The sequence below is a fragment of the Calidris pugnax genome, unplaced genomic scaffold (genome assembly GCF_001431845.1).
Source record: "Calidris pugnax isolate Ruff unplaced genomic scaffold, ASM143184v1 scaffold13, whole genome shotgun sequence".
Taxonomy (NCBI): Eukaryota; Metazoa; Chordata; class Aves; order Charadriiformes; family Scolopacidae; genus Calidris; species Calidris pugnax.
Genome location: NW_015090810.1, coordinates 8210080 through 8223923, shown reverse-complemented (window position 1 = coordinate 8223923; position 13844 = coordinate 8210080). Strand labels below are relative to the sequence as shown.

Genomic DNA, 13844 nt, shown 5'->3' with positions numbered 1-13844 from the left:
CCTCCTGAATCTGGCACAGAGCAGTCATCATGCCTCTTCTCTAGAGGGGCAATGAAAACAGAGAAGGACTCAAAGGGGAAGAGGGAGAGACAAATTCTCAGACAGCTGAAGCCGCAGCCATGGATTCTCCTACTTCACAGCAGCCACGGCTTACCTGAGTCAGACCTACAGGTGCCCTGAGCATTGGAGAGCTTTTCTCAACTCTGTTGTTATATTTCACAAGAAAACTGAGACGTGCTGCTCCCAGTTTTAAGTGTTCAACTTTTGCATGAAGGCAGAATTACCAGTCCTATGATGCACGCATCTGAATAGCTTTTAGAATAATACTAAAGTTTGATTTTAGTCTGTTCCGAGAGGGGATGCTCTTCAGAAGTAGGGGGAGGGGTATTTCAGGAAATATCTGTGCATTTATATATTCAAGTCAAGTTTCCTCTATATTTTACCTCTCTAAAATGGAGTCTGGTTGGCAAGAATGATAAAGTGAAGTCTTCCCTTTACCCACAGATAAAGATAGTATGATCAAAGTATTCTTCCAGCATCATAATAATAGAGGAAATAGTAAATAAGGCTTGTCTCCCCTTCCAACTGGGAAAGAAGGAATTCAGCCGCACTTTCTTCTAGCGTTCCGGGTTCCCTCAGTGTTCACCACCTTCACTGTTAAGGACATATCTCCATGCCATCTGTGATACATGTGGGCCATATGGTACAGTCAAAGCTGAATACGCTATCCAGGGACTTTATATGGAATAAAATTGATGGGAAGGATTGAAGAAGAAGCAGGCAGCTACTATATGCAAAGCTGAAAGGTAACAGTAAGTGGCAAATGTGGCCCAGACAATGTTTTCCTGAAATTCAGACAAGAGGTCTGAAGCTTAGAGTCCTTAAGATTACAAATGCTTGTACTAAATTTCAGTATTTGAGGCACTACACAGAAAAGCTTCCATATAAAAAGATCCATCAAAAAGTATCACCAGTACTACGTTGCAAATGATTGAAACTAAACCACTTCCCATAAGCAATGGAAGATACTTTCCCAGCATAATTTTTCAATTTAAGTTACTATTGCAACTGTAGCATGATTTAAAATTGTAGAACAGAAGGGTCAAATAATATTATACAGTGGGACAGGTGGTTCTATGATATTTTCTTGGTATAATAAGGTACCCTTAATGAAGCCATGAAATCCTTGCTATAAACATCTTTTAGCTCAGAGGTAAATTTTCTGAAGAGTCATAAGTGCCTGAAGACAAAGGGAATAAAATAAATAATGTCTCCTCAATCATAACCGTAGAATAATGGAGAGATATTAAAATAAAATGCCATGACAGTTTATCAGTTAAAAAAAAAATGCATCCTTTATGTTTTCATCTCCTATTTCATTAAGAGCTGTCCCTCTGTGAGCATGGCAGTGGTTAACTTTAAGTTCTCCACGGTCGAGCATGGTTAAGTGGTTAACTGCTACCACTTGAAGACTTACTGCTACCTGCACGGTAGGACACTGAGCATTTTGCTGGAACAGGTCCAGAGAAGGGCAACGAAGCTGGTGAGGGGTCTGGAGCACAAGTCTTACGAGGAGAGGCTGAGGGAACTGGGGTTGTTCAGTCTGGGGAAGAGGAGACTGAGGGGAGACCTTATCGCTCTGTACAAGTACCTGAAAGGAGGCTGTAGAGAGACGGGGGTCGGTCTCTTCTCCCAAGTTACAGATGATAGGACAAGGGGTAACGGCTTCAAGTTGCGCCAGGGGAAGTTCAGGTTGGATATTAGGAAACATTTCTTTACTGAAAGGGTTATCCAGCATTGGAATGGGCTGCCCAGGGAGGTGGTGGAGTCACCATTCCTGGAGGTATTTAAGAAACGTGTAGACATGGTTCTTCAGGGCATGCTCTAGTGCCCAAGATTACTGGTTTGTGGTGGGGTGTTGTGTGGGTGGGTGATGGTTTTTTGGTTTGGAGGTTGTTGTTGTGTGTTCAGGTGGTGGGAGCTGGTGTTGTTGTGTGTTGTTGTTTGTTTTTGGGTTTTTTTTTTTGTTTGTTTGTTTTTTTTTGTGGTTGGACTCAATGATCTCTGAGGTCCCTTCCAACCACTACAATTCTGTGATTCTGTGATCCTGTGACACAGCCCAGGCAGAAAGCAGAGAAAGCAACAGGTGGGTAGTTCACTGGGCCCCACAGATGCAGATGTTGAAGCCTGTTAAAGCAATCTGGGAGGGAAAAGGGATGCGCGACACATTAAGGCTGAAGTGGTTGGGACTTGGGCAGGAAAACCAAAAGTGATGTCCCGGAAAGCCTGGGGCATGACAACCTAGGCACCTTAAGGAAAAGAATCCTACAGAAAAGGAAGATGGTCCCCACCTCAGACAGAGAACTTGCAGTGAACATGACACAGCTCAACACTGTTCACAGCCCCTGGGCCCCACGGTGCCCCCCAGCTGCCCCCAGCCCAGGGAATGAGTCCTTTCAGAAAGACCAGACTCCTGCAGAAGCATTTCCTGGATATGCCGAAGCAGTGCCCAAACAAAAGACAGGACCTATGCTGCAAAGTCAGCACAGAAACAATGGGATTCAATGGACGTACTATAAATAATACCTTGCCTTTTTGATTGAGCAAATTGTTGGAGAAAAGCTCCATCTGGCATGATTTCTTGCAGTGTCCTCTTACATTTTTCTTTCATTCTTAAGTTTCCTTTCTTTGATTCTTTTTTAAATTGAGGAATTTGCCAGACTAACTGTCTTTATATTAATCAGATTGTTTGAAAAGTCACTTTCCTGTGATGTTAATAGTCCCAAAACAGGAGAAACAAGTGAATAAAGCAAAATAAACCAAAAATATTTCCCTCCCCAATGGTCATGTTTACAATCAAACTTTTGTCATCCAAATTAATTTACATGTCTAACTGTTTGCTGTAACCCAGGTGTTAAAAAGATCCTACTGTAGATACTTGCATTCCTTGAACAGTAAATCACTTATCACACTTTCTATTAGGAAGTGCTGGGGAACATTTTAAGTGTCCAACAATAAATCTCATTGCATTTTTTCTGTTTGGGCAGAACTTTAGTATTAATCTGTCTTTGGGTTCTAGGGGGATTTTCAAGAGCCTACTTGCTCCCATTGACTTTAAGTGAAAACAGAATGATAAGCATGTTTGAAGATCCTATAGTAGAAGTAACTTGAATGAAAGGGTAAGCTATTGAGCCAAATTTGGAAGCTGTATCCACTTACAGTAGGAATACATTTGACATCCTGATAACAATTATTTCCATATTTAACAGTTTGAGATGGGTGCTGGACTGAATTTTCTTTATGAAAATATATGGGTGGATACAACTGAGAATATCTTGGATGCTCACGTCTGAGAAAAAGAGTCTAGAAGTGCACTTCTCAAGTGAGACACTTGTCTCAAGCAAGTTAAGTAAAGTACAAATCAATTGCACCATTTTAAAGTCCCTAAGATGTTTGGCCTTGAACTCCATCTTTTTCTTTTGCCTGGCCAAATATGGAAACAAAAGCTAGCCTTCACAGGCAGAGGTGAAAAGAAAGCATGTCTCTCCTTTCCCCTTCCCCCTTCCCTCCCCCTCATCCTCTGAAGGAGAAAAACCAGTAACCCACCTCTCAGAAAGCATCTGCACTCATTTCCATGTACAGTACAGCTGAGAAAAGGCAGTGAGGCAAAAGCTAAGAAGAAAGTGAGCAAGAACATATTTCATCTGAAAAGATCTGTTACCACATGGGTAATATTCAGTGGGGGAAATAACTAAGTCTTTTTAGGCCCAGGAGTTTAAAGAAGCACGGGTCATTGTTATTAAAAGGCTGAAGTGGATTGTACACTCCTTGAAAAGCTTAAGAAGTCTATTCATTTACAAGTAAGAACTACAAATGATCACAATGCTTTATAATTTGACCCAATCTAAATAATTCAATACTCTCTATGTCCAATGTAAAGCAGGCTTCCATTGCAAATGTATTAAATTCAAAGTAATTACTGCTGAAACCTGTTCTCCAGTAAAATCATACCATTTCATTTAGAATTTTCTCCCCCCGGACCATATGGTTATATTCTGGTTATAGACTGGTTATAGTCTTCTGGTGAAATCTAGCCCTCTGTTGCAAGGTGCTGTGTCTGCAAGGTATGCTCCTGAAATCAGAAAACTAGCATACAATTCAGCGTGAATGCCAGCATTTGCTCAAGACTAGTAATAACAGAGACACTTGGCTGAAGAATGAGGTGCTTCTCTAAAGCTCTAAAGATTTAAAAGGAAACAATGATGTTCTTCAGAGGAAATTATGATGTTCTTTCAAAGTTCCTGGCTCAGAATTAAAACCTAATCCTAGTCTTGGAGTCAGACCCTGTGCTAATAGTGAGTGCTTTGTCAGAGTAATTGCCAAGTGGATGTTCAAACAAGGTAGCTTCATGCTAACTCTGAAGTGTCCAGATGTTAAAAAGGGGTTCTACAATTGCCATACCTTTTTCCAAAGATATTAGGATCTAACTATTGCGTTTAAGTACTGTTCAATCTTAGCAAAGCAAAGTTATTTTAGGTAACTAGAAACTACTATGGCATTATCATATTTGGCTTTGCTTGAGCAGCACCAGTAGGAATAAAGCCATGAGGAACCCTGTCCCTCTGTAATCAATTTAGTTTTCTTCCAGCTTTAAAGGTGAGGAACTATTAGCCAATCCTACACCCTAACTACAGACACAAATCGTCACTCATTGCTGCCACCGTCATCATCAATAATTATTCGGCACTGCTGTTTGCAGGTTTGCATGGAAGCCAGGTCACTCGGGAATGTTCCATCCTAAGGCCCTGTTTCAACATACAGTAAGTCACTTTGAAAACCCCTGTGCCAGTTACAGACTGAAAGACAAAGCACTTTTGAGGATGTGACAAAGAAGCGGTGGGGGTGAAGGTATCCTTGTGTTTCCCATGGGGAGTGAGGGCAAGGAGAGGGGCCTGGGGGAAGATCATGGTAGAAAAGAAGGAGAGAAGAGATGGTGGTACTGGGTTCAAACATGAAAGCCAGGCAGCTAGCATGAATTGCCATTTGCATGAACACAGTCATGAGGCAGGGAACTAACGAGAATTAAATGAGTAGATGCCTCACAGTTTGCTGTCCTGCATCCTCTAAAAACACAGAGGAGAGCACGGGCAGCATCGGCACTATCTAACCCTGTGATTAAAGAGCTGTGGCAAAAACTTTCAAAATGTTCTAATTGCTTGTTACAAGAGAAACTTAAATTCTGATTGAGAATATGCTGTTGGCTACATTTAATGGAGAGAGCGAGCTTGCCAATTCTTCCATCAGCAGAGCGTTATAAAGCGTGTTCTGGGGAATTTCCAATGGGAGTAGAAGTAGGCCAGCCAAAATGCCATAAATAAAAGATGAAGTAAGATAAAAAGCCCACCACTTGAAGGACACGATTTAAGTTGCCTCCATTGCAACTGTGATATTAAAATTTCTCTAAAGCGGCCTTTTTCCTTTGCTTAATTATGCGAAATAAGTTGTGTTGGGCGTAGGAAGAGAGAAAATAGGGGATTCCTTGTGTTTAAATCTAGACAAAGGGAACTGAATCCACCATTAAACAATAAAGCAGGTTTCTAAGTGTAGTATTCCAGTGATAACAGTGGAATAAGACTGGGACAACCTGTAAGGTTCCAGAAAGAGCAAAGGGGGTCCAGACTAAGGGGAAATTCTCTATTTTCTTGACTCTCCAGGGCAAAGATGTATGCATAGCTGTTGTGAAAAGAGGGCAGAATTCCTCACTCTATATTTAGAAAGCAAGAAGCTTATAGCAAAGGTAACATTTTCTCAGCAACATACAGACCTGCGTAAAGCAGACTCCCAAATAAAGGACTTTAAAAAACATATTGGTTTTGCTAATAAATAATTTCCTTGTACATATATAGATTGTGCTTGATGTCAATGATTTTGAAAAGATGAAATTCCTTTCACTTGAACCTCAGCCGATCTTTCTCAGCTTATGAAATATTTGTGAGTGTTGCTGATAGTGTTTTGCCACACACAGGAAGACTGGAAGCCCCTGAACTGACAAAGAAGACACTGGCTGCCTCTTTGTTGCTCCCGGAGCACAATAACTGAAGCCATGGAAAATCTGTCTCCCTACAAATTGTCTTGTCAAAGGCACAGGCTCTTTCCTTTTTCAAAAAGTATAATTCACAAAATGCTTTTAAATTGTAGTTTTTCATTTCCATTCACATTTAACTGACTCATCTGAAAGAACTGCCTTTGAATAACAATTTCTTTTCTTTCACAAATATACAAAACACTAATATTTTGGCTTGGTTTTAGTGCTCTGTTCCTCTGAAAATACAAATGGAAGGGTTAAATTGAAACAACTACGTGTCTATAAAACACCAGTGAAATTCATCAGGAATGCTCATGTTTACTTGTAAATAAAAAGACTCAGAGAGAGTAATGTCTTTTCATACAAAATCCCATCATTCGAGAATTATAATATTATATATTGTGTCTCATAATTAGAAAAACATTCTTAGAGCTTACTATTCTGTTTTAAAAGCAAGTAAACATTTCTGCCATAATCATAAGAGCAGAAAACAAATCTCTGTATTTTACAATATCAAATTTACCCTTTAATAATTATAGAAAAGTGAAAGAGATGCTCCTTTCTTATCTCAGGTAAATTACTATAATCGGATTGAAAATGCAATAGGTTTTCCAATATCCATTTTATCCAGCTCCTCCAGAATATTACCTTAGTGCTAATTTGAAGTGTCATTCCCAAATCCCAATTTATTTATAAAACTAATCTCAGTACCAAAAGGATATCATTTTTGGAACAGTCTTTGCAGTGTGAAAATCACAGAAAATAGGGTTAGAATACAAACAATACCCGTATCTGTAATCTTCTATTATCATGTCAATTATCAGGCATTAGCAAATGCAACTAGAGTTTTATTCAGCTCATGTCCCCATTGCTGAGGGCTGTGCATCTGACATTTGTGCATTTTGTCCATTTGTCTATAAGCTATTGAAATGTTTCTTGATATAAAATGGTGGTTGTTTTTTTTTTTCTCGGGATGGAAAAATGGAACATAAATTATCTGACATTTTCTATAATAGCTATCAGATGTTTCGTAGTAAACAGATTACATTAAACAATCAGGGGCTCTGAAAAACTCGTCATTACGTCCATGAATAAGGACGGAGCAGTAGACATTCTAAATTTAAAATATCAGAGGCACAGACACATACTCTGCCAGCTGGCCATTTCTGTCAACAGCACACATTTGCATTGTGTCTGTGTATCAGATGTTAAAACAGGGAACCAACCAAACCACTCAGTCTCCTTCTTGCCATGATGGACCCACCTGCTCACCCAGCATTCACCTGCTTCAAGGGCTGAAGCAAACCACAGCCGAATCTTTATGGCATTGAATAAGGGGAATATTGTCATTGCTTTTCAAATCTTGTATTTTGTGGTGCATTTGGTACTACTCATCCAATTCACACCCGATGAATAAGAAACTAGGAAACAATCATGTTTGGTGGTTGCCTTTATGTCTGCAGGGGCACTTCCCTGGCTTTGGTGCACCAGTTGGCCTTGTGATTGTGGCCAACAACATGTCCCAGGCCTGCTCTGAGCTCCCTGGTGTTTCCAGGCATGGTTGATACATGGTACTTCTGATCTGCTCTTGCAGCAAAACACTGTGATTGAGAAGACCATGTAGCCTAAGCTGCTTCAGTCAATCCTACTCACAGGTGCTGGATGGGAAAGAAAGAGGGCAGGCACCCTCCCTGCATGGCTACCATATGCAAGTCCCCTGATCTCCACAGAAAAGGATGAGAGCTGTTACGTGACTCTTCTTCATCCTGCAAAATGTCCTTGACAGCTGGGGAGAAACTGTGGGTGACAGGCTGTGAAAGACCCCAAACCTGAGACATTAAGGGCTCATTCAGCTGCTGGTCAAAGCTGGGAACAGCAGCTCGTGAGTTGCAGTCTGCTTGGGTCACCTTCAAAGAACACCTGCTTACAGCTGGAAATAACAATAAAAAGCCATATGATTACTTTCCTGGAAGGTATAAACACTTTTTTTTCTTTTCCTTTTCTCTTTTTTTAGTATTTTTTTCAGAGTTTTCAAATTCCCTTGTCTAGATTAAGGGCAATTTCTGCTTCTGGTAAGTCAAGAATCTCACAACCCTCAGGCTGTTTCAGGCTCAGCACATACAGATAAATGTGTTTATGGACTTTAATGCAAAATACTAATGTGTTTAAGAGTTACATTCAACCTCTGGTGATTTTCTGAACTGGGGTAAGACTGAGTTAATGGCAGAAATAAGTCTTCACTGTTTATGTTAGTAAGGGTACCCGTAATGATGTAAATATACTTCACAATAGTTTATCTTTCTTTCTGTTAAAACAAGCTTTATGAGAAGTTGCTTTTAACTTTGAGATTGTTTTCACTTGTTTTCTTCCTTTTCACAGTTCAATAGCACATTTCACATTCCTGGTGAAATTACCAGTGGTCTTTAGATATCTCGATATGGTGCCAGATGATATTACTAATAGCACTGTAGCAGTGAAATGTTTTCTTTTGGGAATGTATTATCATAACTATTAGAAATACTATTCGTAAGCTACATGCTCAAGAAAATTTAAGTAAATGCATGCCACTTCATTCTTACTTTAAGCTTTCTTTGATTTTTTTTTCCAGCTGACCACAGTTGATCCTTGAGATAAGACATATGAAAGCTTTTAAATTGAGAAAATACATTATTGCTGAGCTCTATTGAGAGGATAAAGTGGGGAAAGAATTGTCAATTGTTCATGCTGTTCATAAGAGAACTGTAAATCTTGCATATTTTACAAGATCCAACTTAATTAAAAAATTAATAACACTTGTGAAAATCAAGATACCCATCTGCATAATTCCTTTCTTTAAAGGTCCATTTTGGTTTATTTCCTCCTCCTCTCCTTTCTTTCTCTATCACATTTGCATGAGATTTTCTGTAAGGGCTAGACTCTTTTCTTATTACTTTTTCATTTGCCTCCTTACTCTCTGATACTGTGCCCTTAGTAGTTGATATACTCTCTTCTACTTGTAAAGCAAAAGGAATATTAGCCAGCCTGCATATTCCCAGTAGCTGATGAACTGAAAGTCACAATAAAATGACTTTGTAAAGGGCAGAGCTGGCTTTGACAGGTACACATGGAGAGAAATGCAGAGAAAGAAAAAAGTACCTTGAGGCAGTAGGCTGGTACTTAAAATGTTACTTCTGATGCTGAATGTGAATTGTTTGCATTAAGGCATTCTGTTCCCTGAAATATGACTAATTTTTTGGCTGTGAAGAAATACAGGGATGTTAATTATGCACGCTTTGGGTCTGAGAAAGATAGACAAGTTTGAAAAACACCATCAAAATAAGTGAGATAGAGAAGTCTTTATTAGAGAAGTCTTCATTTCTCTCCCCCTCTCTCTCTTTTTACACAGTGTCAGGGAACTTGCTTTGCAAAATTCACATTACCTTACATGTGCATTTAATTGCAAGTAAACCTGTGGAATTTTCTAGTGCAAATCTAGACCCCCACCTGATTTCTAGCAAACATAATCAAAACCCAGTGGTATTCCACTAAAACTAAGGTAGCTTTTTTTCACTTTCAAAATCAATCTATAAAAGACACATAAAGCAGCAGAGATGATCAAAATCAGCACTTTCTGCAAAACGTTCCTTTTAAAGACTTGCATTGTGATTGAAACACAAGGGGTTTGATTTGCACCTACTGGGGAAGAGCACACGAATTCAAAATCTTCACTACGCCTACTTGAACCAGCGGAGTCATTTTTGCCCAGGCAGACTCTACAATCCCTGACAGACCTCCCATCAATGACCCTGCAAAGCACACAAGGATGCTGTCGTGAAATAGCTAAACTGGGGCATGCCAACAGCGTGCTTAGACACATGCTCCATCTCCTGCCATCTTTAACATTGCTTCCCTCTCTCACAGTCCCAGCAAGAAAACTTTTTAATTTCCAGACTAAGCTCTGACCTCCCCGTCAATCTGAACAGGGCTACGAGACAGAGAGGCAAAGGCAGCCGGTCTCCGCTAGCGGGTGAAGTTACTGCTCTGTTTCCTTTGAGAAAGCACCATCTGCTCTTTTAGCAAAGAAACACTGTCACTTATTATGATGCCATAAAGTTAATTTCACCTAAAGTCTTGATATGCTGTATAGACCACCAGTACATACAGGGGATATCATGCTGTGCATGATCCACTTGCAATGAATGACCAGAGCTAGAAAGAAGTATGTCATGTCTGGGCAATTCAAGGATAAACAATATCTCCCTGGTGATTCATGCAACACCTTTGCCAAATGTTTCATCTAATACAGAACAGAATCTGAAGGGAAAATAATCACACTTTCTCTCTGTAATGCAGTCACCTTGATGCCCATGTTGGAAATCCCTGTGTTACCCTGCAACACCTCTCTTTCCCTGGTGCAGCTCAGAGATTCTGGAGGTGCTTTTCGTCATCACCTCCCACGACAGCGTGCTGCACTAAAGGTTTAGCTGCCAAGCCACTGGCTTCTAGCACCATTTTAGATGCTATAGGCTATCTGGGATATCTGCATGGGGCTGAAATCAAAGCATGGGATTCCTACCAAAAGGGTGCAGTACGTTAAGTGCAAGGCAGGCATCCTGAGCTGGCACCACGTTACGTTAAAATAGCAGGTGTCTGGTGTAATACTAAGATATCTAAATTTGCTGCTAAGTAGCAAGCAGGGATGTTGTTACAACTGCTACAAAAATAAGCACCCTGTGTGCGAGGTACTTGTCATAATTTTCAATATCTAACGGTAGGCAGGCTTCAGCAATGGATCGTGGAGAACCACTCAAGAGGTTCTGAAATATGTTAGAGCCCTCATACTGACAGTGAGAGCCGGTGAAAAACAATCAGTCCCAGTAACGGTTGGAAATATTTCATGCTGAAAAATGAACTTGTTATCTCACACAGAAAATGTGATAGTCATCCCATGTCTCAAAGAGCACTTACTACAGAAAATGCCCTGTCTCTCCTGCCAGGAGCTCAACTACCCGTTCCAGGCCAGAAATTGCACAGAAAGTACCTGCTGCCCTCAACCAAAATGTGACAATATCACAAAACTGCAGCCTACAGATCGGCCTGATAGCACTAAATGATATTGTCATATCTACATATGGCACTACTTCCGAGTCTGGGCTGTCAAACCTGTCTGCAACTTTCCTCATATTAAACCTGTTGTTCCAAAAAACACAAATACAAGACACGGCAAAGACAGATGGTGAAGCACACTGGAAGCAATATACTCTTTTACAGGTTCAGAACTCTAGAAATCATGGCTAGTACATAGTTCCTTTTTATTAGATAAGACTGTCCTAAATTTCAGTCTTCCAGAGTGGCACAAAAGGATAACCTGCAAAAAAACCCATTTGGTCTTGAGGACTTGATGCCTGACCATGTGTTCCTTGGAGGCACCATTTCAGATTACCTCTGGGCTGGCCCCACATACTGAATGCCCATTAGCACCTGGAGCACGGCAGATGCAACCCTTAACTGCAGATTTCAGTTCAGTTTTCTCTGAAATGAATCCAGTGCATGTTCACCAAAACCATCCCATCATGTAAATCAAGTGTGGTTGATTGCAAGCAGGGAAAACTTTGGACCAGAATCCCATTTCTTAGTTCAGATGCCAACTATCAGAGGGACATCCTTGGCTGGGAGTCTCTCCCTCTCTCCCTCTCCCCGAGGGTTGGATGAAACCCCTCCAGCCTTTAGAAGGCTGCCTCAGCTGCCTTTCCTCTCTGGGGAGATGGAAGCTTTCTTCAGAATGGTGGCCTGTTGGTGGAATGTTTTTCATTCAGTTAATAATAATTTCCCAGCCAAAATCTATGCTGTTGAGAGGAAGCAAAACAAAACCCCAAATCTCTGCAGCGAGTGATATTACCTTCACTTCTCCAAAGCTGTCAGCAATTTTTGTTGTATTTTAAGGCTTTCTCTTCAGAATCTCCAAAATAAAACCAGCACAGAAAGAAGGCACAGGAGAAGACCCTTCTGCTGCTCCGTGCCTCTGAAGGGCAGGGAGGGTTGGGAAGTTAACCACAGGCAGAGTACTGCTGATTTGCTCCCAGAAAGTCTGGCTTTTTATTGGTATTCTTGGCTGCTCCCAACTGTAGCAACTGATCAGAGAAACCGCACAATTCTGAAAAGCAATTCAGCCTGCCTGAATGGCAGGTATTCATACTGGAGAGGATCTATTTGTGCCCATTCATATCCTCATTCAAAAGCGTTTCTTCGTCTCTAAAAGGCATTCTTGATAAGATCATTAAAAAGCAAATAATCAATGCATAAGACATTTACTTCAAAGCTCAATCAAAAACTACAGAAGCAGGTAAATTATTTGAACATTTATCTCCATTTCATTTTGTTATTTGCACTTATTTCTGGCTCCAGAAGCAACTTTGAAACTGAGCTTTTAAGGGACACTCTCTCCTGAAAGGGACCGAGCCTCTCTTAAATTTTTGTTCAACTGCTCACCCTGAACTCAGGTTAGACCTAGCTCTTCTGTGAGGACTAAGGACACACCTGCCTGATAAAAGAAAGCTACTTCACCATTTCAGAGGAGGAAACAGGCTTACAGAGTGCTCAAGATTTGATAAGAGAATGCCTTTGGGGAATGCTTTACTATTCATCAATTAATTTTTACAAAGGCCTTTGCAGATGAAACTCAGTTTTCAAACACTAAGTGTTATTATAAGTCACTATGAGGCAAGGAGCACTCAAATCCAGGAGCAGGGAAGAAGGCTGGAAAATTCTGAATGCAAACCTCAGTTAGGGAGCAGAAAACAACAGTTTCGGAAAGGAGCGATGGAAGGTAACTAATACAGTTTCTGTAGGAACTGCTCACGGATCTGAGTGCAAAGGGAAGTGAAGAAGAAGGGAAAAATGAAAAAAACCTACAGTCAGTTAAGCCTTGCAGAGAAAAGATAAGGGCAGCAGAAAAGAAGGATGATTTAATGCTAGCTAAAGTGATTACAGAGAACAAAAGGGCTCTTATAAATATATTGCGGCTGTGAAGGGGGAAGAAATACCAGTGAGAAATTATGACTGTTAATAAATAAGGAGGGAAACAATACAAAAGATTACCATTAAGTGGCTGAGCACATGATTGCTATCTTAAAAAGCCCAAGTCACTGATAGAAAAATATTTGTCCAAGAGGCACAGGCAGTTAGGAAATCAGTAGGTTCTTGTAAACATTATTTCCAATAAATGAAAAAAAAGTATGTAGAAAACATAAGTAAAACTCTCACCTATGCCAGTGACTGAACGATAATTTCATCAGGGAACTCTTTGTGGATGAGCAGCTTTTTTTAGCTGTACAAAACTGGACAGCATCCATGTTTAATGTTTAAAACTACCAATAAAAAAATATATATAAATCAAGAGAAACACTACCTCATGAATAGGTAATACTGAATGTCATCTTGTCTCAAACTCCATTACCACTGTAAAATTCAATCAGTTTTCAACAATCTGGTGAAACCTATTGTTGAAGTCCTTTAAATCAGACCTTTCAATACAGATAAAAACTAAACCAAAGGAGTATGAACTTCATAATGTATTATTAGAAATGCAAAACATTAACAGTTTTGAAGATTCAGCTGCTCCAGTGAACTCAGACGATGCTCTCCCCTGGACTGCAAGTCTGAAGCCACATCTGAACGCCAAGATTTGACCAGGTTTTGTGTCTGGTTGGTTGGTAGGCAGATGCTACGAGAGACTAAAACACGCAGGGGATTTTTCCATCCAGTGGACAGACATGCTGCC

General features: G+C 40.3%; 1 protein-coding gene across 1 annotated transcript in view; it reads right to left on the bottom strand.

Moving 5' to 3' along the window:
* TMEFF1 (transmembrane protein with EGF-like and two follistatin-like domains 1) overlaps window positions 1-13844 on the bottom strand; it is a 93463-nt gene that overhangs the window by 70514 nt on the left and 9105 nt on the right. Inside the window, exon 4 of the mRNA XM_014938439.1 lies at window positions 11106-11254. Coding sequence (XP_014793925.1) covers window positions 11106-11254 — 149 coding nt within the window. The remainder of the gene's footprint in view (window positions 1-11105; window positions 11255-13844) is intronic.